The following is a 25598-nucleotide window of genomic DNA, read 5'->3' as shown; positions in this document are numbered from 1 at the left end:
GAAGATTCGAATATGTTGTAATTTTACAGGTTGTAAAGTTATTTCTATCCACGGAAGTTATTCTTTACTGGACCAGTAAAGAAAGCTTATACACTAAATTCACTTTTTACACAGGGGATACATGCCGCGTAAAACAACCGCGTAATAAAAAACCGCATAAATTCCAGAATCCGCGTAAATTCCGGAATCCGCGTAAAAATACCAGCGTTAATTCTGCATTCCGAGTGAAGGGAAACCGAAATCCGCGCAAAAAAAAACCGCGTGAATCCCGGAATCCGCGTAAAAAAACCCGCGGAGAAACTGACTTTGTAACTCGATGCACAAGGCTATTCAAGTGGGTATAAAATTAACAACTGAAATTGTTAAGAAATTAAGCAATTCAGCAATGACTTTAAATAATGCTGTCAATTGTCTAAACAGGAATGCTCGCTCTACAGCGAAAGGAGGTGAATTTTTCAATTTTTAACGGTCCATGACGTGCATATTGCAGTTGTGACTGAAACGCTTTTAAAACCGAATATTAAATTCAAGCGGAACCCAAATTATATGGTTCATAGATTTAACAGGATTTATGTTGTCGGAGATAAAGTTGCTATAGTTATCCACCGTCGAATAAAACATCGTGTTTCCGCATCTTGAAGCGGAAGTTATTGGATGTTAGGGAATTGAAATTGAAACAGATACTGGCATTTTATTTATAGCTGCAGTTTGTTTACCTTTTTCAATGCACTGGTGAGCAGAAAAATCATTTCAAGGAATTTTCAAATCTATATTTTGTATCATCAGTGACTTTAATGCTGCACATCGATTTCGGAATAATGTTCGAAGCAATTCCAATGGAAAAATTTTATTTTACGATTGCTCGGTTGGATTTTATTCAGATTAATTTAAAAATGGTCCTACATGCTTGTTTTTTGTTTGAAATCCACCCACAATTGGTTTGGTATTAACAAATCAAAGTCAATCATGCAGATGCAGTAATTTATTAACCCTGATTTTTTGATTCTGCACGGGCAGAAATAAAATCTCGAAAACGGGCAAAATAACGCATGATATCATATTTGGAGGTATTTTCATGGTATGAATATACCCCATGAGTTAAGACTCATAAAATCATGAGCCAATTGTTCGTAACGCACCCCGTATGTTGCTGTTTTGCTGACATCATAAGCAATACCATGATTATGGGTCATGAAATTCAGCATTTGACTCATGAAATCGGGCGTTCAATTTATGAAATCTCCCTTCGTCCACCATGATTCTAACTTATGATATCATGAGTAGCGAGTGATGAAATAGCATTCGAATCATGAAATCGGGTGTTCAATTCATGGAACTCGCTTTGGTACATGGAGCTATGATTTTGATTTATGATATCATGAGTTGCGAGCCATGAAATATAGCATTTGACTCATGGAATCGGGTGTTCGATTTATGAATTCTTGCTTTGGCTTATGGAACCATGATTTTGATTTATGAAATCATGAGTTACGAGTCATGAAATATAGCATTTGACTCATGGAACCATTGATAAAAATCGTAGACGATCAGATTTTGTTCACGGTCTTAGATGCCAAACCGTTACGGGTTTGAGGATTTTGCTTTACCCAAGGTTATAAAGATTGTCAGTGATAATGCGTTTGTAGTAAGCAAGTTCGACAGTCAGTGTTATTTATAATTTGCACAAAGTAAAACACAAATTAATAAGTTTTCTTTGGCAGCTTTTCTGCAGCAGTATTATTCATAAACCTGCCCAAGACGTTCGATACCCTAATCAATTTACAATAACATTTCGACCATTTTTGATCGTTTTTTCTTACGGATTCTATTTTTTCTGAAAAAAGTACTGTCTACATCTTGACCAAAGATATTATAGAACACAAAATGTTTCTCAACTCAACAACTTTTTTAAAAATGTCATTTTTGAGTTTGCACAGATGCTCTTGTCATTTTGTGCTATTATTATTTTTGGTTTTTTTTTTTTTGGTCACGAGTAATTTGTGAAAAGATTTTTTGTAAAAATGGTTTAAGGTAATCCACGGGACAGTTGCGATCTGCTGATTTCAGTTTGTTTTCAACTTTTGACAGCCTTAGGTATGTTCGAACGGTCGCAACTTGGATGCAACCCGGATCGAAAAGCACGAAAAACAAACGATCGGTTGCTCCAAAATTGTTAGTGACAATCCTTTAACCAACAATGAAATAATACCACAGATAACAGACATCCAAGCAAATTTTGCCTTATGTCTTTTTAGACGCAACGGTTTTTTAGCATGTCGCAATACGCAGTATGGTGGCGCTAAGAACACTCAGTGGTCAATGATTCGATAAAATCGTTAGTTTTCCAGCTCTTAGCGATATATTTATCGGTATATTTTTGGGGGAGCTCCGTAGCCGCAAGGTTACAGAGTCCGCCTTGGTAAGCGGATGGTCGTGGGTTCGAATCTTAGTAGAATCAGGCCATTTGGTTGCCAAAGGACTTGAGCATGGGTTTATTCTCAGGTTTCCCACCAAGTACCTTTCCTTCAATCTAAATTCTACAGTGCCTCTGTTGACTCTCCTTCTAACAAAACTAAGTCCCTGTTATAATAAAACTGGTGTGAGTAACGTATGAAAGTTCTCTCCAGGGAATTGTAATTAGGCGATAATGTTAGCATGGAAGAGGCTCGGTATAGTTGAGTAGTAAGCTTGAAACCGAAAGGTAAAGCTTACACACAAGTACGGATGTGAATGACTAGCATTTCACTTACTTCAATAGTGATACTGCCAATAATATGAAGTGCGGAGGACAGAAAACACCTGGGCAATATCACAATAGATCTAATCTCTGGTCGCAGTGATGAGCCCACTTTTAAAAAAAATAGGTATATTTTTCCAAATCTGTATAAAATTTCCAGTTCGTTATTCTTCGCTTCCCCTGCTGCACATATTGTCTGACCTTATGAACTTGAATGTTAACGGGTAAAAGCCGTTGTTGAAAATAGAAATTAGTTCAGAAAAATTTAGCCCTACAGAGCACCTTCCGTTGTTGTGTCGCACTTGTAAGCACGACTCAGACTGACTTTGGTCTCGATCACATAGGTCCAGAGATGCCAGATGGTTTTGAAAAATGTCTGCAACTGCTCGAAAACCGGAAAAACCTGCTTAAAATCTGAAAAAAAAATCTATCCGTGATACGGAAAAAAATTCATTCGCGCAGGCAAAAATCTGCACACATTTTGAGAAAGTCTGCGTAAATATAAGGAGACCCTGTCAAAAACCTGCAGAAACTATCAAAAATCTGCAAAATCTGCGAATCAATAAAGATCTACACTATGACTTTAAAAATCTGCGTTTTGCAGACAAATCTGCACATCTGGTTTCCCTGCTGATTCTTCTGTGTGTGATGAGACATTCCTTTCAGTCGTACAAAAAATGCTTGCATAAGTGTGTGTAGTTAGGGATGAGCAATAGGATAAGTCGGCAGTGGAATGTGATATGCATATAGATTGTGGAACAGTACCACCGTCCCCCGTAGTTTAATTGGCCAAACGCCATGCCGGAGACAGGGAGATTGCGGGTTCACGTCCCGCCGGGATGCGGTATATTTTTCCAAATCTGTATCATATTTCCAGTTCGCTTATTTTTCGCTTCCCCAGCTGCACACATTGTCTGCCTTAATGATAATGACTGATCCACATAAGCACTAAGGATGACTGTATTTCACATTCGAAATATATATTTGCGCGGACTGAATTTCAATATTTATTTCCCAAATTTCTAGTAGAGTCTAACGGAAACCGATAATTATTTCTTTTGATTTTTTTAATCCCTCACTCTGCTAAGACGCTCGGTATAGTTTTTCCAAAATGTTTTGGTTTATTTTAATGTAAAATAATTAATTTCATAAGTCTGCGCAAATATAGATAAACACGAAACTCTGAAGAAACTTTTTTACAACGGCAAATTGAAAAAAAAACACAGAGCATGAGCATGAGCATGATTGACCGCCCGCGGTTGCTACTCCGTTATTGCCAGATCAGCTGTAATTACACAGAGAACCAACAGATGATGCTTGGGACCAACATGCATCCTCAATGTGTAAAAACTGGTGACCTTAATCTTTATATTAGGCAATACCAGCGCCGGCCGCATCCGAATGCAGGTCAAAGAAGGAATTTGTATAGGAAAATGTTGACGTGATACTCGCTTTTTGGAAGCCGAGAACACCTCTGCACTTCCACGAGAAATCACTGGGATGTTGGAGAAAGGGCAAGGTACACAGCAGGGTTCGTTTTGGCAAACGATGCGCTGATTTCGAGTGTCGGGTTCTTTAGAACAAGTATCGCGCGAACAAGTTCATTATATCCGTCACGATATTCATAATGCGATTCGAAGTCATTCAGTTTGACAATGTAACACCGCAACAATAAATCGTACGCAAGGATACTGGACCTTTGATCAAATTGGGACAACTTCAAATGATATGATATCTCCTCGTAAGGTGATCCTTTTTACACCGAAATCAGTTGCGCGTTGTTGATCTATATGTAGATAATTCGACCTCATGGAGGTACCGACGCGGAGTCTGTAGGGGTTCGGTCAACCGGACATTTTCTACCTAACAGATCGACCAACGACGTTTCTCGTATACACTTTGTCTGCTCTAAAAAAACGATAAGATACCGCGAAAAACGCTTATTACGAAAACTAACCATGAGTATATTTCTAGCTAAACGTCGCGATCCTCTGCGTACGACGCACGCGATGTAGCCCATGCTACTCGTAGCAATCAGCTATTTGTCGATCCCGAGTCAATCCCAATCCCGAGAAGAAACGAACGCACGTCGGACGTCGCGATTCTTGGGAAGGTATACATCGCGTTTTCGTTAATCGCGATATTTATCGACCAGACGAAATCTTCGGTTAAACAGTCACAGTGAGACATGAACGAGTATCTGGGTATACCCCTCGAAATCATTATATTCCAAAAACGTTAATATAAGTAAAATTCTCCCGAGCCGGAAACGCGGTTTACATCGAAACACTACGACATATCACGCCGATTCTATCTTAGTTAAGCAAATTGAAAAAAAAAAAAAAAAAAAATTGAAAAAAAAAAAAAAAAAAAAAAAATTGAAAAAAAACACAGACTCGAAAAATTTGTGTTTCACAGACAAATTTGCACATTTAGTATTCCTGATGTTACTAAAAACTTCGTTCGAGTCATGCATGCGTTACAGCAAGAAGATAGTTACACGCTATCAAAAAACGATGCATGTGCGAGTTCTCTGTTTTGAGTGTAGTATTTAATTCTCTCTCCCAGTTGATTACCAACCCACTAAGGCGACATCCATAAATTATGTAACGCAAAAAAAAAACAAATTTTTGGACCCCCATCCCCCCATTTGTAACTAAGCGTAACGCCAACACCAACCCCACAATAAAAATTACGTAACGCTGTACAAGAATTTACTTAATAAAAATGTTCGTTTTCGGAGAATCTCTCCAGAGGTTTTTTGTTACGTAACGCTGATCTTACCTACCCTTATGGATGCAGCCCAAACCAGCATCAAAGCACATAATTTAATTAATTTTCACTTCTGAATTTGCCGTGGAACCTGCAAAATGCTTCTAAATTCACGCCACTATTTTGTTCGCTCCCGTTTTTGTTTACATTTTCACGCCGGTGCACAGTGGGACCGTTTTGAAAAAAGACGGTCAAAAGTCTGTTCTAATTTTTCCTTACATTTTGAGGGTTTAGTGTTTTCGGAAGAGTTGTTAAGAATACTGATTAGGATTATCTGACATTTTCATTTAATTGCTTATTAAGCTAGTATTACGCTTAGAAAAATTAACTTTTTATTTTATGAGATATTTAGTTTCTGTCTTCGACAAAGTTGTATAACTACCGATTTCTTGAAACTTTGCCCAAGACACAAAATTCCTAGGTCGTATCTCTGAAGAGATATAACTATCTTTCTAAAAGACTTCCTTAAAACTAGTTTTTTCACTTAAATCATATCTTAACTACTTCTGATCAACTTGAGCTGTTCTAGAAACTTTTAGATAGTAAGAAAATACAATTTTTTCTTAAAAAGAAGTAAATTCTGTTGAACCAGTTCCGAGATAGCGCGATTTTAAGGAAAACTACATCAATTTTTAAAATCAAATTACTCATTTTTCAGAATCGGGACTCTTCGAGAACTTCGTATTTTCATAGTTTTAAAATATCGCTTTTTAACAACTTTGTTCTCCTAAATCCTGCCTGAAAACTAGTTTTTCCACTTTGATTACATCTTGACCACTTTTGCTCAACTTAAAATGTTTTAGACAGTTAACAGATAAAAATCCAATGCAAAATTTCTGCGATTACCTAGATTGTAGGCCCCTGGGCTTATCGCTCCACCTCGAATAAAGCTGTCATCCATCCTCATGCAAAACCCAAAGTTCGAAGTAGGTGGTGCCTTGAGCCTCGAGCCGTGAGCTGATGCAATCTTTCAATATTGTTACTAATGTTATGTTTAGTTTTATATACTTCCACCATAGTTGATCGTTATTAATGTTGATCACACGAATGGTTTGTGAACCACCAGCTAAAAATTACTGTGATTGAGTTCAGAAACGTCTCGTAAACTGGTCTATGGCTAATCTGCTGGGCAAACAATGTCAAACTTTCGCTACACTGAACGGAATCGTCGAGCCTTTACTAGATGACTAGTTGAACGTTCCTGGCGGTGCTCGGGATCAAAGGTTTTAAATTTAAGAATCATTTTTTTTATAATTCATTACTGCTTTAGCACAACTTACTTAAAAAATATTTCACATCTTATACGTTCATCATCACTTTAAATACTTCAATATTTTGAGAACAGAACACACATAAACCGGAAGTCGCCATATCGGATTTCCAAACGACGTATGGAGTTCCACTTTCGGAATTATTGAAATGGTTGGCCGAATACCACTTTAGGTTATTTTTCTGAAGCCGGAAGCCGCCGTTTTGGAAAATGTTGTGTGGAGTCTTCCCAGCTTCGAACCTATACTGGGTGTTATTCGGGATATTTGACAATCGTTTACAGTAAAACCTCTTTTAAGGAAATTAAACTATGTAAGAAGAATTGAGCATGACCATTGATGCTTATTTCTCCTCTTTAATGATATCTAAAGAGATGCTTGTGATTTTTTTCAAAACGAAAATGTTTGTTGGTGTCCAAGGAACACGTCTGAGAAGAAGTGAAGGTTTTCTGATAACTAACAATCCGCAAAACTATGTAAAAAATAAAAAATGACTTTCAAAGCTTAAGTCTGGAGGGACCATCCCTCCAGCTAAATGTTCCAAGATCTGGTTTAGGTAAAGGTAAAGAAGTAAATCGAATCCCATAATGTGTTACTATTCACAAATCTACGAATACATCAGAAATGTAAATTTTTTATGCTTGACTCGCACTGATTCAAAACATGGATTTTTCTGCAAAAAAAATATTTGGAAATGTTAAAGAAACAACGAACATTTTATTGAAAGAAAAATCACATGTCATCGGTTTGAATTTTGATTTAGATGCTATTTGAGTTTATGCTTAAAAAGTCAAAGTTTTGCATGTATTATATGTTTTTCAAAATCAAAAAAAGAATAATATTTCAAGTTTTAGTAATTAGCTATTAATTATTTTTCCTTGAATGTTTTTCCTGAACGTAATAAACATTTTAATGAAAAAAGAATCACATGTCATCGCTTTGAATTTTGATTTAGAGGCAAATTCAGCTTGAAATGTCATAATTTTGCTTTTTTCTCGTAGTTTTGTGAATATTAACTCAAATTTTAGTAATCAGCTATTAATTATTCTTCCTCAAATGTCTTTCCTAAACGTTAACAAACATTTTAATGAAAAAAGAATCTCATATCATCGCTTCGAATTTTGATTTAGAGGTAAATTCAGTATAAAAAGTCACAATTCTCCATGTTTAACGTAGTTTTGTGAATAATATCTCAAGTTTTAGTAATCAGATACTAATTATTTTTCCTCGAATGTCTTTCCTTAACGTAACAAACATTTTAATGAAAAAAGAATCACATGTCATTGCTTTGAATTTTGATTTAGACGCAAATTCAGCTTAAAATGTCATAATTTTGCTTTTTTCTCGTAGTTTTGTGAATAATATCTCAAATTTTAGTAATCAGCTATTAATTATTCTTCCTCAAATGTCTTTCCTAAACCTTAACAAACATTTTAATGAAAAAAGAATCTCATATCATCACTTCGAATTTTGATTTAGAGGTAAATTCAGTATAAAAAGTCACAATTTTCCATGTTTTACGTAGTTTTGTTAATAATATCTCAAGTTTTAGTAATCAGATACTAATTATTTTTCCTCGAATGTTTTTCCTGAACGTAACAAGCATTTCAATGAAAAAAGAATCACATGTCATCGCTTTGAATTTGGATTTAGAGGCAAATTCAGCTTGAAAAGTCATAATTTTGCATGTTTTACGTAGTTTTGTGAATAATGTCTCAAATTGTAGTAATCAGATACTAATTATTTTTCTCCTAATGTCTTTCCTGAACATCAGCAAACATTTTCCGGTTAAAAAACCTTTATGTCATCGCTTTTTTTTTTATTTAGAACAATTTTAAATGATACTTGATTTAGAACGATTTTAAATGATACTGATTACTGTACATCACAGAGACGGAGGGAATAATATCAATAAGATTTTATATAGTAGATTCATTATTCAGAAGCATCAGACAGGTTCGGAAATCATATGAGATACTCTATGCACTGATAATTTATGTCAAACGATATGATTCTCCATGCACACTGGTAAAAAAATATTATCAGTAAAAGACTTTGCATTTATGTTATGAGTGCTATCAAAATTTCGAAATTTCAAAGCATGAATTAAAGCGCATATGTGAAAGAATATCATACACGAACATGAATTGTTATGCGATTCAGTTTCACACCGGTTCTCTTTCAATTTATGTTCCAAAGCGAATCAAATTTTATTCTAGTGAATGAGATTAAGAATTAAAATGCTTTTCATTCTGAGTATGGCTCGTACGATTACACTGCATCATCATGTTGTTAGCTATAGACGCGAGCTCCTGATTGGTTGCACATATTATTGAGTTTCAATTCAACTTTTCACACCGCGGAACACTCGCACGATGTGAGAACTAGAGATGGTAGAGTTTGGGTTATATTTTTTTTCTAAATTTTCGCCAGACAAAATAATCGGGTTATGGTCGGGTACGGATCTGAGAAATATCAATAGGTATGGTATAGGTAGGTAGGTAGGTATCAGTAGGTATGCAGTTTTAGTTTTGATTTTGACAAACCAACATGCCTCGTAATTTACTACCATAAACGAGCGCGTATTTAACCGAAGGAACTTTGAATTGTGTAAAGAAGGGGTTTTAATACCGTTAACCGATACGAAGAGATTTGTTAAAAAATAAAATAATGTTTAAAAAAATGCTGAAACTTACCGCTTTTCAATTGATGTACTCAATTTAAAATTTAAGAGATATTGTTCATGTATGCGTTATTGCTTTGCGAAAAATACAAATTGAACGAGCTTTCCTCAGTTTGAAAATAATTAGGTTCGTAACTGTCAAATTCAGTCTGCTCTCTCTAAGCCACTTGAAATTGTTCGATGTCGTTTGCTTAGTTGGCCTGGAAAACCACTTTAACTTGAAGGGTCTGCCAATAAGTAAGGAAAACAAGGGAAGCAAAAGCGATTTTTTTTTTTCAAAAGGTTGAATTTGCCCAAAACCATAAATAATATACCCAACGAAGACGAATAGTGAGAAATTCGCACAAAATGAACCGCCTGGAAACAGTAACAAACGCAAGCTAGATTGATTGGTTCAAAATATTGCGTAACCCTAGTTTTATGTAAGGCCTGTGTTCTTGACAAAGCTTTTCAGTAAATCAACGCCACTTGGTCCCTTGCACAACCTTTCTGGAAACAGTAACCTTTCTAAATGTATAAACAGCTTCTATCTAGTAAAAACAACTTAACCGAATGCACAAAATTTTCATACACTGGGGTCTTTTTTTACGCGGGTTATTTTTATGCGGGTTTTTTATACGCGACTTTTTTACGCGATTTTTTACAATAACGCGGATTATTTTTACGCGGTTTTTTTGAAATAACGCGGATTTTTTTCACGCGATTTGGAAGATTATTTTTACGCGGTATTAAATAAGTTTAGTATAAGTAAATCCAATTAAGTAAAAATCAATCGTATGGTTCATGACAATAGGATATTTTGTTTTATTAATCTAAATAAGCATATTTTTAATATATTATTATCAAAAAATAGGCAATTTTCGTTGATTCGGGAAGAAGGAACAAAACTACATTAATAATTGTATAACGATACGAGTCAGGGTCGTTGCGATTAGCTTCCGATTAAGGAACGAAAGCTTAAACATGGGGCAAAATTATTATAAAAAGTTATTGTCATGTTCTCTAATGAATTTTCATTTTAGAAGCACTATAAACACATTTTGTGTGTTTCGTTACCATTTTTATATCATTTTTCTAGTTTATGTTAACTTACGTGCCATTATTTTTAATCGGATCTTATTATTGAATGGAGTTTTTTTACGCAATTTTTTAAAATTACGCGGTTTTTTTATACGCGGATTTTTTCAACGCGGTACAACCAACCGCGTGAAAAAGACCCCAGTGTATATGTATCTGTTTTTATGTTAAAACCAATTTAGCACAATTTTCTATCTGACGTAGACTCTATTGGAGTAAAAAGCTTTTAAGAAGGAAAAGTCCTATACTAATTAGAGTGGTGAATGTGAATTTGACCTGATTATGATAACAAACATCCAAACCTTAAAATTTTCCAGACATTTAATGTTAATAATTCATACTGTAAACACAGATTTAGTTAAGTTGATAACTATTAATTACTTTAAGTCAACTTTCATGGTAGAGCACAAATAAACTAGTTTGTTTTTAAGGATAACAGCACTATTAGATTACAATATAATTAAAATAGCCGATAATACCATACGAGTCAAAGAATGTCTTCAAAATTTAGTTTATCCAGTGCGGGTACAGAGTTAATCCTCTCGTTGTGATTACGGGCCTGTTCGAACGTTATCTTTCAGTTCTTCACTACACCGGAATCGTGCCTGTATGCTATACATTACGACTTATTCGTTGCATACCTTTAGGCGCTCTTGGTGTGGGTAACGCTCAGTTCAAAGGGAGCTCATTATAAATTTTCATTCAACATTTTTGAGTAGATCTAAATTCCTGGTTTAATGAAAGCTCTCATTTTTTTTTATTTTCAAAGATGTGAAGTCCACAACACGGATCCACTGCACCAGAACGCTCGCCATCACCGAACTCCAGCCGCCGGAGGCGGCGGTGTTCCCGCAGCATCGACGGCTTACTTCTGCACCAACGGCCTTCAAAACAATCCGTCGCGAAGTCGGAGCGTGCCGGAGGGTCTCGCCACTGGCCACCGGACCGCTGCCGAATGCCCCCTGAATCACTGCCACTGGACCACCGCCAACGGGACGAACTTTTGCCGGCCAACGCGGCCCGTTCAAGTGGTGGAACAGATTACCACATCCGTTTGACTAAAATTTAGGATTATGCGATTGTTCCTTTGTATATCCATCCATCTACTGGAGGGACTGTTTTCCTAGCTGTTTCATCTCTCTACCCACTCACCGTGCACCGTGTAATACCACATTAATCCTCACATTGCATTGTATCAGCACCAATTAACATCGCTTCCACAAGCGTCTCATGAATCATTATCATTCGCTGTTGTTGCCGACAAGCATGAGTTTAACGTAGCGTAAAATATTCATGCAGTTGAACAAGATAGCGATGAAAAAACGAACGAAATTTGAATTTTAATCATATATAAATAATGAATGTGTTCAATACACCAAACAATTAACCGGCGAAGCGGAAGCCGCGAACTCGCGGATTTTTTAGCGATTTTCCACGCGCTCAATTTAATTAGCGAGTAAATTAGCGATTCTATGCGTACGCGTGGGTGTGTTCCTATGCGACCTGTTTATAATAGATTTGCGGAGCGTAGACTAGCCGAGTGACGGCACACGGCACGAGAGACGCAAAAGCATCATTCTAAATAAAGTGTAAATAATTATTTTCCAAGAAAGAAATTAGTTATCAACTAAATAGCAAACTCATTTATCACTGTCGAACTTTAATCGGGGTCACGAGTTTCGGGTCTGCGATAGCGGCAATTTCTCCAGAGGAATCGATTACAGTTCCGCGCATGGGAGTGTGAGTGTGTGTGCTCTTAACTCGGGGCAAGTTATCAATTAAGACTTGACGTGAGTATGCTGTTAGGTACACTTACTGAAATGAGGAAATAATTGATTTGATTTAAATTTTTTGTTGAATTTATTAGCAGTAAAAGACTTAGTAAATCGGATTAGGAAATGCGCCAAAGTGTGACTGTTCTCTCGACTTGAAATGTTATTTTGTTAGATGCTGATCAGAGAGGAAGGCACGGGGTTGATTTTATTTACGAACAAGCTGTGAATGGAATACTGATATTGAAGCAAAGAGTTTTATTTAGTAAAGTTATCATTTAAATAATTGTTGGTGTTTTATTTTTTGTATCCGAAACCAAATTTGTCACGTTTATAGATTGCAGTCTTCTTCCGTCATTAAAATATGGTAAGCAGGTTTGGATTTCAGTGCCTCCAACAAAAACTGATTAGAAACTTTATCTTTAATTTTAAATCGTATTTAAAGTGTTTTTGTCATAGTCAAGCTCATTGAACCGAATCAAATAAGGTAAATTAAAAGATGCCATTTATTTTCTCGCTAAACTTTTCTACTTTTCTCGAGGGCAACCTTTTTTTTTGCTAGCTAGGTAATCTAGACAAAATCAATCATCATATCGAAAGGCGAGAAAAACTTTTCGCTTACCGTCACTAGCAGAATCAGTATTCGAAACGATCAATCACCCCCTCGGGTCGTGTTGACGCCTGCCATATACTTCATTGGGAATATATAATCTACTCTTACGCCTCCCGTTTCGGGGCAGTACAAAACTTGTCACATACTGAGAAGTTTTCACGAAATGCAAATCACTTAACAATAAAGTCAACTGGTGATACGACTTCACACGATGTATGTTCAGGCAGAAATTGGTTTCCAGATGCGAACATATTTAGGGTAACGGACGAAGTTATACTACTGGATGATTGTCCGGAAAAACGCTATTTACGCTATAAACGCTACTTGGTTAGGTCAACTAGCAAGAAAGGTTCAATTGGATCTTTTAAGAAGTCAATCAGAATCAATGTCAATTTCGAGTATGATCCAATTATGAAATCTTTATTTGAGCCGATAAATTGGTTTATGCCATTCACTTTTTAAAGATAATTTCATTCAAATGTAGGCCACGGCTACGTTTTAAATGGTCCATACGAAAAGTCCAATTTTGGGTCACTTTTTCGAGCATTTCGGCTGGTATCTCGCGAATTACGCGTGTAATGTTGTCTTCCAAGACTGGAATTGTTGTTGGCTTATCCGCATAGACGAGAGACTCAACGTAGCCCTACAAAAAATGATCTAGCGGTGTTCAATCGTATGATCTAGGCGGCCAATTCACCGGTCCATTTCGTGAGATGAATTGCTCACCGAACTCATTCCGCAAAATGCATATTGATTCGCGCGATGTGTGGCACGTTGCTTCGTCTTGGCGAAACCACATGTCAACAAGACCCAGCTCTCTCATTTCCGGGAAAAAATAAGAAATCATCGCGCGATCGCGAGCGCCATTGACCGTAACGTTGCGATTTTGATCATCTTTGAAGAAGCTCGGACCAATGATGCCTCCAGCGTGTTAACCGCACCAAACCGTGCAATTTTCTGGGTGCATTGGCGATTCTTGTATTGCCTCTGGTTGCTCTTCCATCCAAATGCGGCTATTTTGCTTATTAACATACCCATATAACCAGAAATGGGCTTCGTCACTGAAATGGTCGTAATGCGCGAGAAACATTTCTCACAGAGGACGAATAAAATAATAAAATAATAAAAATAAATATCGAATATTTGTAAGCGTTGTTCAGGCGTAAGTCTGTTCATGGTGAAATGGCAAACCAAACTGAGTACAGTAGACTTTGAAAGCTGTCAGAATTCCCACGTGAACTGTCAAATCTAAATACACGAAAAACCAAATAGCAAAAAAATCATCCTTCATGAAGAGACACTCTCAGTTGCAAAAACAACTTCCACAAGTGTGTGTGTGTGTGGTTGATCGAGGTTTCCACTCCGCCAGACCAGTCAAATAGTGAGATTATGTTTAAGACTACAGGCTATTTTCGCTGAAATTTTTGTACTATATAATAAACAGTTTTGATGAATGATGTGCAAATTTTGACGTGAAGACCTTTTTACGGAACAACTCGAAACAGTCTGAAGAAAACCAGACTCAAATAACTAGAAAACTTTTTAAGATTTGTCTGTTAATCAGGCACGCCATGAAAAATCTGACGAAATTAAGATTTTTCTGAATTTTTATGAACTGAAAGATGATCACTAAAAAGAAGAAAAAGAACAAAAAAATTACTTATAATGAGCCAATCCCGCTGGCGAAAAAAGGTCTTTAAAAAGGATATTTATGTGGCAAAATTATTGGAAGCCACTTGACAATTATCAGGTTATAGTGACGCCTTGACCAGTCGCACACGGGGAAAAAAATTAACCTGAACTCTCATTAATTAGAAACCGCTAGGCTGGACACTTGAAATATAGCATTTCTTATGAAAAAATGATCGATAAATCGATTGGTGATATTTTCATTCTGTGCAGGGCACGTGAAATGGTCTATTCTGCCCCTTTTCACCCTATTTCTGCGTATTTTTGAAAATATAGACCCTTTCCCGTGCCCTGCACAGAACGAAAATATCACCAATCGATTTATTGACCAATTTTACATAAGAAATGGTTGGTAAATAGTTGGACACGTGTCACCTGAGACCCTATTGTGGTCATTCACCTCTGTCCAGCAACTCCTATCCCAACCTCCACGTGGTGCCGACCGGAATACGAGTAACCTTAGCGGAGATCGGGTAACCAACCCCGGGGGAAACTTTGGTCGTATGCTGACTGGGAAGGGGGAACGTACGCGGCTGTTTCCCCATGTTAGGGGCGGCGTACAACAGCGTCTGACCCGGAGCGGGCGGCTGAATCATGAAACGCGGTGTCTCGCCAGCTAAATCTAAGACGGCAACCCCGTCGCGAGACTAGCCATTGCCACCCTAGTAAGGTAGCATGGCAAAAATACTATACTACGAATAATCAAAAAGAAGAAACGGATCGGATCAATCGGCAACGACCTAGGCGACGAAAAAAGGACACTGATTGGAAACTCCGAACATGTAACTGTAGATCGCTGAACATCCCAGGTGGCGACAGGATCCTACTGTATCAGTTGGAACCCCGTCACTTCGGCATCGTAGCGCTGCAGGAACTTTGTCGGAAAGGAGAAACTGTACGGAGGATGTGTGGCCGCAGGGCCTAGTACTACCAGAGCGGCGGCACAACAAATGAGTGGGGTACCGGCTTTATTGTGTTGGGCAAGATGCAAAGTCGTGTGATCAAGTGGCAGGCGATCAGCGACAGGATGTGTGTATTGAGAATTAAAGGCCGGTTCTACAATTACTCCATCATCAATGTGCACTGCCCGCATGAAGGAAGACCCGAAGGCGAAAAGGAAGCCTTCTACGCGCAGCTGGAGGACGTCTACGACGGCTGCTCGCAGCGGGACATCAAGATCGTCATCGGGGATATGAACGCTCAAATCGGAAGGGAAGACTTGTATAAACCGGTGATCGGACACGAAAGTCTGCACACCGAAACGAACAACAACGGCCAAAGATGTGTCAACTTTCCCGAGGAATGGTAGTCCGAAGTACATTTTTCCACCGCAAGGACATCCGCAAGCCACTTGGAAATCACCTGACCAACAAACAACGAACCAAATTGACCATGTGCTCAACGAAGGACGATTTTTCTCGGACATCACCAACATACGCACCTACCGAGGTGCGGACATTGACTCGGACCACTACTTAGTGGCAGTTTGTATGCGCTCAAAATTGTCGACTTTCTACCAGTCACGACAGAGCCGATCCCCGCGGCTCAACATCAAGCAGCTACGGGACCCGCAAGCTGCCGAAGTCTACGCACAACAGCTTGAAGCGGCACTACCCACGGCAGAGGAGCTCGGCGCAGTTTCTCTCGAGGATGGCTGGTCCATGATCCGCACGGCCATTAGGGAATCCGCGACAACGACACTAGGAACAGAGGCGCCGAGTGGCAGAAACGACTGGTATGATGGGGAATGCCAGGCAGCGGTGTCAGAGAAAAACCGGACCTGGGTAAATTACCTGAGGGTAAGGACGAGAGAGAACCTGGTCAAATATAGACGGGCAAGGAACGACATGACCACGATCCTGAGACGTAAAAAGCGCCAGCAAGAGGATCGTGACCATGAAGAGCTAGAAGAGCTGTTCACTGCTAATGAGACGCGAAAGTTCTACAAAAAGGTTAACCAATCCCGTAAAGGCTATGTGCCGCGAGCCGACTTTTGCAAGGATATGGCAGGTAACCTCATCACGAACGACAGCGAGGTGGTCGACAGGTGGAAGCAGCACTTCGATGAACATCTGAATGGCGATGCAACAAACGGAAGCGGAACTGAAACGGACCTGGGAGTGCCAGCAGTAGATGACCGGGTATTAGCCCCCGATCTCCACGACATTCAGCGGGAGATTGGGAGGCTGAAGAACAACAAAGCCACCGGCAAAGACGGCCTGCCAGGCGAGCTCTACAAACATGGTAAAGAAACGCTTGCTAGAGCACTACACTGGGTCATTTCCAAGATCTGGGAAAAGGAAAAACTGCCGGAAGAGTGGATGGAGGGAGTCGTCTGCCCCATCTATAAGAAAGGAAACACGAAACACCTTTAACAAGGAGGTTCGTGGGGCATACCAGGCGGGTTTCATGGGAGCCCGCGCAACCACGGACCAAATTTTTTTCAATCCGACAGATTTTGCAAAAATGTCGTGAGTACAACGTGTCCACGCATCACATTTTTGTCGACTTTAAGGTAGCCTATGATACAGTTGATCGAGAACAGCTATGGCAGATCATGCAAGAGAACGAGGATATCTTCCCGGATAAACTGACGCGGCTGATCAAGGCTACCATGAACCGTGTGATGTGCTACGTGCGTGTCTCGGGGATGCTCTCGAGTCCCTTCGAGTCATGCCGAGGATTGAGACAAGGTGATGGACTCTCTTGTTTGCTTTTTAACATCGCCCTCGAAGGTGTTATACGAAGAGCGGGTATCGACAGGAGTGGTACTATTTTAACGAAACGGGTCCAGCTTAACGGCTTCGCTGATGACTTCGACGAAATAGCACGAAACTTTGCGACGGTGGAGGAAACCTACACCAGACTGAAAGCGGAAGCTAAGCGCATTGGACTGCTGATCAATCGTTGAAAACTAAGTATATGAAGGGAAGAGGCTCCAAGGAGAACAATGTCAGCCTCCCACCCCGGATCACCGTAGACGGCGATGAGCTTGAGGTGATAGACGAGCTCGTGTACTTAGGATCGCTGGTGACCGCTGACAACAACACCAGCAAGGAGATCCGGAGACGCATTCAAGCGGGAAATCGTGCCTACTTTGCACTTCGTAAGACAATGAGATCCAATCGAGTGCGCCGCCGTACGAAGTTGCAACTGTACAAAACACTAGTTAGACCGGTAGTCCTCTATGGGCTAGAGACGACAACACTGCTCTCAGAGGACCTCAACGCCCTTGGAGTTTTCGAACGGAAGGTGCTGCGAACCATCTACGGTGGAGTACAGACTGAAGACGGAGAATGGCGTAGACGCATGAACCATGAGCTGCACGCGCTGCTAGGAGAGGTCCCCATTGCACATCTGATCAAAGTTAACAGATTGCGATGGGCCGGACACGTCGCAAGGATGCCGGACGACAACCCGGTTAAAACGACCCTTTTCAGTAACCCCTCCGGCACCAGAAACAGAGGAGCACAGCGTACACGATGGCTTGATCAGATTGAAAGTAACCTACGAGTGATAAGACGCCTGGGAGCATGGCGCCATACAGCCCAGAACCGAGTTGAATGGAGACGACTTCTTGATACAGCACGAGCCACCCCGGCTCTAGTCTGCTAGGTAAGGTAAGGTACATAAGAAATGCTATATTTCAGGTTGCCAGCCCAGTGGCTTCTAATTGGTGGAAATTTGGGTTCATTATTTTGCAGTGTGCGTCGCTTTAAATTGAAAAGCTTCTGTATCATTTTCGAGCACCTCGTGAATCACATGAAACCCAGATTATCACCATCACTCTCACATGACGATTCTCAGTTGAAAATGACAATGCGCGCTGATGGAGATAGGAGGCTTCCATACAGTACTTCACGCATATAGGAAAGAGGGAGGAAATATTGATCGGAGCTTGCGTGACGTATTTATTGGATGCCATTGCCGTTCTAACTACGGTTTGCGGTTTCAGAAAACTTTCATCAAACGACGCAATGCGGTGCAAATTTCAACTGAGACGCTGAAGAAAAGGAAAGAGTCTCCCTCTCAGTCACTCTCTCCGTCAATTGAAACAGTCATCGGTTTCATTTGAAATGATCCGATGAACAACAGATAGAAAACAGAGAAAGAAGTGATTCGATGACAGTAGCCGAAAGGAAACAAGTGAAAATGAAAGTGCTCGAATCGAAATGACAGCGCGAGATATTCAGTTTCATTGTTTTGTTTCGAAAACGTAAAGCCCTGATTGGAAGTAGTAAAAAGCCAAGAATCCACTTTGGTTAACTCATATTGATGGACCTCTCGACCACCAACGGGTAAAAGGGTTTTTGAAAAAGTTAAATTTAAACCAACTCTTAATTTTTTATTGATCTATTTCTTTAGAATTTATACTTATTATTTATTTATATTATTAAGCCCTCTACAACTGAAACCGAATTTCGAAAATTGATCTGGATGGCAAGGTAAACTCGTTGCTCACCTAATTTTATGAATATATCTTGAAGCATTTTTTTTTTGTCAAATTCAAAATCGGTGGTTGCGAGCTTGCTCAAAAACTAGTTTTTCTGATAAAACCCAAGATGGCGACACGATCCAAAATGGGGACCAATTTTTTTCCAATGATTTCCAAATGAAAACGCTACCATTCGTCCCCAGAACGACATGTTGATTGTAGAGGGTTCAACGACAAATTTAAGAGAAATGGATCAATAAAACGATCAAGCTCAAAATTAGAGATGCACCGAATAATAGGGCTGGGAAGAAGTTATTTTTGAAAAATACCGAATATTCGGATTATCGAATAATGATTTAAACAAGACTTTGTCTAAGGTAATCCACTCTAATTGATGAGTAATTTGGTTTTTAATTTTACTCATTTAATCATCATGTTCTGTTGAATATTCGGCCGTCCGTCCGGCCGAATATTCGGCTGAACAGGCGGCCGAATGTTCAACGAAACATGATGATAAGATGAGAAAAATTAAAAGCCAAATTATTCTTAACTTAATGTGACTTACCCTAGACACGCTCAAGTTAAAACCATTATTCTGTAAACTGAAAATTCGGTACTTTCCACAACAAATCTTTTTCCCAGCCCTATTATTCGGTGCAACGCTACTCAAAATACAACTTTTCTCACAACCGTTTGACCTTTTGGTGCTCGAAGGGTCCATCAATGTGAGCTAACCAAGATGGTTTTCTCATTTCAAGTAGTGACTTCCAATCATTTAGGCACAAAAATGTTCTTTTTGAAAGACCTCATCAAAAGCAAAATGGAACGGTTTCACCGAGCATTGCATAATGCACTGAAAAACATTTCTTTTAATAACAGAAATTCTTCAAGGAGCTTGTTTTTTTATTATAGGAACTATTGAAATAAACTGTTCAGCTGTTGCAGTGCCAATAAATGAGAGGAATATTCCCAAACGTTATCTTTTATATTAAACCGTAATGTGAAAATTTGTGGAAAGGCGGTGTCACGCATATAACTAAGATATTCATCAGAATACTATAGCAAAATATCAAAAACCATTAATCTGAATATATTTTGTATACAATATATTGATCAATATTTTATCAATAATTTTTAAAATGTTACTTGCTAATGTTACAGTCAACAATTTTTTGCAGCGTTGTCATTAACCAACATTCATTTCATAAAAACTATTGCTTTTGTACAAAAACAGTAAGAAATAACGTCAAGCATTACCTAGAAGTCACCCACATTTCAAATATACGCGAATTATCTTCTTAAAACCTCTAAATATTTTAATAACGATCGACGTTCGGTTTTAGCTTTCAAAAACTCATTTCAATAGATTTCCAGTGATTTTTGGCTATCACAAATTGTCCCTTCAAAAATATCCACTTAGTAAGATTAGTTCATTCTCTCATTCTCCTTCCGCCACATTGAATTACAAAATGACTTTGGGCATCGAATTTTGCTTCTAAATCTTACTAATATTGCAATTCTTTTTTATTTTTAGATTTGTATGATAAAAGGCAAAGCTTTAGGCAAAACGCAAAACATGGCTTTCATCAGTTTTCCTTCCAGGAAGAAATTATGAAAAGATCTCACTTGACAATAGCGATCAATAATTTAGACTGTAACGGTGGCTGCTTCCACCAGAGCCCACGATATCATTACAAGCCACCCTTGCTATCCGTGGCGGAAATCCAGAGATACACAAGACGTAAGCTGTTGCTAAGCATCCGCTGGAAAAGTTCTGATAAGCAAACAGCTAGCTATTATCAGCCGACCGAATGGTTTTCTACGTCAATCATCCTTCACTGTGAGCAACTGCTTGCAATGAGACCACCGCGGGTGCAAAATAACAAAAAAAAACCTTTAAAAGAATGCAGAATAAAAGCTACCTGCGAAAAAAAGATAATTACAAAAAAATGACAACCCGTTGGAAAACCAGCCAGAACCGCAGAACTATAAGCATTGAAAACTGGTTTCTGATTAAGATTTTGCGAGTGCTTCCTTTCTTTGCACGGCGGTCGGTGGTACCTTTTTTTGTTCCACCGGGACCGTTTAGGCCAAACCACACCGACATACCTACAGGTGGAGGTGGTTCGAGAGATGCGTGGCGCACGGCGGTGAGAGACACGCAAATCGCAGGACACACAAATGGAACAAAGACGCCAGCAGCATCAAAGTGCAAACATTTCATTTCCCTCAGTACCGTCGGTGGAGAGTGAAAATACATGTAAATGTGCATAAAAGAGCTTCTTATCGGGCAATAGTGGATACTTCCACAGAGTGCAGACTTTCGAGTCAAGCACACAGGAGCGAGAATCCGTTGCGTTGGCCTTTTCTGGAAATTACATTCTGAGCCTTAAGGTGAGTACAATAAAAGAAAAAATGCAGTGCAATGCAATCAACCTTAGCATATCTCGCATCGGAAGGGATGATTGTTTGTGTCTGATAGTCTGTTCTCTGTAGGATTACGCTTGCTCTACTAATATTAGCATTCGCACAATGGGGCTCCCTTTTAGAGAAGGATGATTGTTAAAAATAGGCATTCTATTGTACATCTAAGAAAAAACAAAAACGCCTAGAGGTTATTGACCTAAGGTGTCGGTGAAACAAGCAAACAATGATCTGGATTAAATGGTAAAACTTACAAGGCAATTTACTTATGATGAGTTATGACTGACTGGGGTGCAAACGTGCTGCTGGTAGTTACACCCGGTGACTGGAAAAAGGAACGAGAAAGCTGTATGACTTTTTAATTTTGCAATCTTCTGTGTTTCAAGTTTTGAGTTTTGGAAAAAAGTTGATGCATTTTCAATGGTAGTGACTTACTTATCCCCGAACAACACAGCTTTCGAGAAAGAGACACTTTTTAATTTTATGTTTACTTTAAAAGAAAAGTAAAGACAAAATTATTCCGATTTGGAATTGAATATAACGATATAGACCGTTCCGATAATTATTAATACACTTACGATCAACCGTCATTTCAAATAACGTGCAGTATTCAACCAAACGTTGGCTGCGTCCTGTTGTTTACATCCAAAAGAAACAGATGCTGTCATTTTTTCTAACATTTAGTGCGAAATTTTGAAAATGCGTGGCCTTTCTCCCGAGCAAAGAAAGCGAATTGTGCACAAATGGGGCACCGTGAGTGGTCTTTCTATAAGAAAATTAGCCAGAGAAGAAGGTATAAGTGTCGGAGCAGTTCAAACCGCATTGCGGAAGTATTGTGAAGAGTGCACATTTACTGATGCCCCAAGACGTGGTAGAAAACCCGAGCCTGTTGATCCCACAATGGACAAAAAGGTTAAGGAATACTACAAGCGGCATCCTTCAGTATCAGTACGAGATGTGGCGAGAAAGCTTGGAACCTCGGCGAGTAACGTTATGCGTGCCAAGGGAAGAATGGGTCTGCAGACCCGTCGGAGGCAGAAGCAGCCAAAACGAAATCCAAAACAAGCTGAATCTGTGAAACCGAGAGCTCGGAAGCTTTATGACAAACGTCTGACCGAAAAATGAGAAAGAAGGTAATGGTTTGGCAGGCCATTTGTGAATGTGGGAAAATATCTCGCCCAATCATTACGAATGACACAATGAATGGTAAAATTTACGTGAAAGAGTGTTTGCAGAAAAGGTTGTTACCCATGGTTAAGCAGCATAACAATCCTCCAATCTTTTGGCCCGATCTTGCTTCCTGCCATTACTCTAAGGATGCACTAGGGTGGTATAAAACAAATAATGTCACATGTGTCCCAAAGGAGATGAATCCTCCAAACTGCCCTGAAATTCGCCCTATTGAAACTTTTTGGGCTTTGACCAAGGCAAAGCTGAGGAAATATGTCAAACCAGCGGACAATGTTGAAAAATTTAAAAAAGATTGGCTTAAAGTGGTAAAAATGGTCGGAGAACACACTGTGCAAAAGCTTATGAGTAGTGTTAAGAGAAAAGTTAGAGAACTCGCGTATCCTACGAAAAATAATCCCAACTTGAATTAAAACTGAAAAAAAACACTTATTATCTATATTTCAGTATAAAATGACCCGAAAAATCCTGTATTTTTCGTTGTATTCAAGGAAGAAGTTATATTTATAATTTTCGGAACAGTCTATATCTCGAGTTTTTTTTCGACACCTTTCGTTAACAATTGTTAACCTGCGCGGTCATTTTGATCCTCCATCTCTGTGTGCTTGTTGGAGCACTATTTTGAAATCCAAGAATTTACCTGTAAATTTTGAAGCACGTTATCGAGAGGAATTTGGATTTTAATAACTTGTTCCCAAAAACATTCGCATTAGCCATTTAATTCAGTATTATTCCTAATACTTGAAACTGTTGTTTGCATTACTTCCTTAATGAAAGAAAAGGATTGTGTTTAAGAATGTAAAAATCTATTAGGTCTATCGCTTTCAGGGCGAATATTTTTCGGAGCTTTTGCTGCATACATAATTCACGGTACGTTCATTGGGGGGAGGGTAATGCCATCGAGTGTTACGAATTGTTACACAAACTAGATCAACTTCAATAATCATAATCATTGATGGATGATTTCAATTTTCAAGTATTTTGAAAACAGAGCCCCAGGTGATCTCGGGATATGATGCTGGCCTAACAAGCCATTTGCCTTAGGTTCGAATCTTGGCTCGGGAGAGACTGTCAGTGTCAGTAAGAGCTTAGCACTAGCATTACATTGTTGCATTCATGAGTTATCGCAAATTATTGAAATGGTAGATGTTAGGATTACGATAGACTATCTAACTGGAATGTTAAGGGGTTATATATAGCAATATTACTGCAATTATATAGCAATTATTACTGGAGTAATGGCCGTTTCCCCGGAACGTTTTTTTCACCGGGTCAACTGAAATAAAAAAAAAAACTCATATTATTTCATTAGTTTAGAAGTGTACCGTGTCCTTGAACGATCGCTTTTATGAGTATTTTGTTTTCAGAGCAAACGGGAACGTTTTCCCAAAAAATGCACGTTTTGAGCGCTAAAAATTGCATTAAAAACTTTTTTGCGACAAAATGTAACTGTATGTTTCAGAAAGCGATCGTTCAAGGACCGATGAATTTAATAACGAAAATTTAAAAAAAAGATGAAGGAAATTGGTTCAGTAGTTTTCCCGCAATCAGGATCACGGCAAAGAGATAAACGCGTATCAAGTTTCCAGCTTAGCTTATGCGCCCGTGGCGAGGCACGCTGCTAATCGCTCTAACTTTCTCCTTATAGCTCAGATCTTCATAAAAATTTGTGAAAATGTTCTCAGATGAAGCTTCAAGATAATGCAATAAAAAAATTCGATTTTTTGGAAACTAGAAAGGTATATAATAGGGTGGGGAAAAAAATCGGCTTGGCGCATTGCACTTCAAATTTGTATGAAAATTTATATGGGAAATCCCACTTTTTAGCATTCACCTTTCTAGAAAGCTCAATAATGCTTTAATAATGCACTACATTATGTTAAAGTATTGTATTTTAGATGCCGAACAACTTCGCAGAAGGCACTGAAGAGCTAGGATGGCCCTAAGAAGAGCTATAGCTGTTCAAAGTTGAGTATGTTGATTTGAATGCAGAAAATCTTGTTTTCTGCCAACATTACCAATGTATCGGCGCCAGTAGGATTCCCATCAGAAGTAACCTGTCGTAACGAGTTTATACACTCAACTGGATCAAGCAAACAAATTTAGGTCAATATTCTAGGCGTAGGTAGAGTCTACAAAGTGTTTCAGAAGTTACTTCAGATGGAAATCTGACTGACGCCCGTACACTGGCAGTGTTGGCAGAAAAAATGATTTGCAACATAAATTTCGACATACTCAACTTTGAACAGCTCTAGCATTTTTTTGGCACACCCTAGCTCTCTAGTGTCTTCGGCCAAGTTGGTTTAAAATTAGTTTATTTGACACGGCACGATACATTTTCTGTTTTACTGAGCCAAGTACAATTCGTATTAATTCTACGTTAGCAGGGAAAAGAGGGAGGCCTTTTTTATTCTCGCGGCCGACTACGAGCTAGTGGGGATTTAAGGTGAGAGGAGGGAAGATACAAATTTGACTTAAAACTATTTTGGAACTTTGTTTTTCAACTGGTAGAGCAATTGTATTCTTGTGGTTTCAAAATATTTGTGTAAGCTTAGATGCGGGCTCTCCGTTTCCGTGTCTTCAGCATAGCATATTTGTGTCCTTAATCTGACAAATAGACAAAGAAAATTTTATATTTTAATGTCAGCGTATAGCTGTATAGCAGTATAGCTGTGTCATGTACTGGAGATCACCGCTTCCCAGAATGTCTCTAACGGGTACGTTCGGTTGTTTTCCTCGGGCCCGAAGGGAATCTATAAGCTCGAACCTAACACCACAGTATTCGGTACACGACCAAACAACATGCTCGATGTCATGGTAGCCATCGCCACAAACGCAGTGATTACTGTCTACAAGCCCTATACGAAAGAGATGCGTGTTTAACGTGTAGTGGTTGGACATAAGTCTGGACATCACGTGAATGAAGTCCCGACCGACATC

The 25598-nt window shown here is 38.9% G+C and overlaps 1 protein-coding gene across 2 annotated transcripts in view; it reads left to right on the top strand.

Moving 5' to 3' along the window:
• LOC129726682 (monocarboxylate transporter 2-like) overlaps positions 1-12595 on the top strand; it is a 112717-nt gene extending 100122 nt beyond the window's left edge. For both annotated transcript variants that reach the window (XM_055683650.1, XM_055683648.1), the window contains exon 12: positions 11307-12595. In XM_055683650.1, coding sequence (XP_055539625.1) covers positions 11307-11595 — 289 coding nt within the window. In that variant the 3' untranslated portion in view covers positions 11596-12595. The remainder of the gene's footprint in view (positions 1-11306) is intronic.
• Positions 12596-25598: the final 13003 nt, after the last annotated feature.

This window comes from Wyeomyia smithii, chromosome 3 (assembly GCF_029784165.1).
Source record: "Wyeomyia smithii strain HCP4-BCI-WySm-NY-G18 chromosome 3, ASM2978416v1, whole genome shotgun sequence".
Classification (NCBI taxonomy): Eukaryota; Metazoa; Arthropoda; class Insecta; order Diptera; family Culicidae; genus Wyeomyia; species Wyeomyia smithii.
Note: the sequence above shows the minus strand (reverse complement) of the source record. Positions and strands in the feature narration are given on the sequence as shown.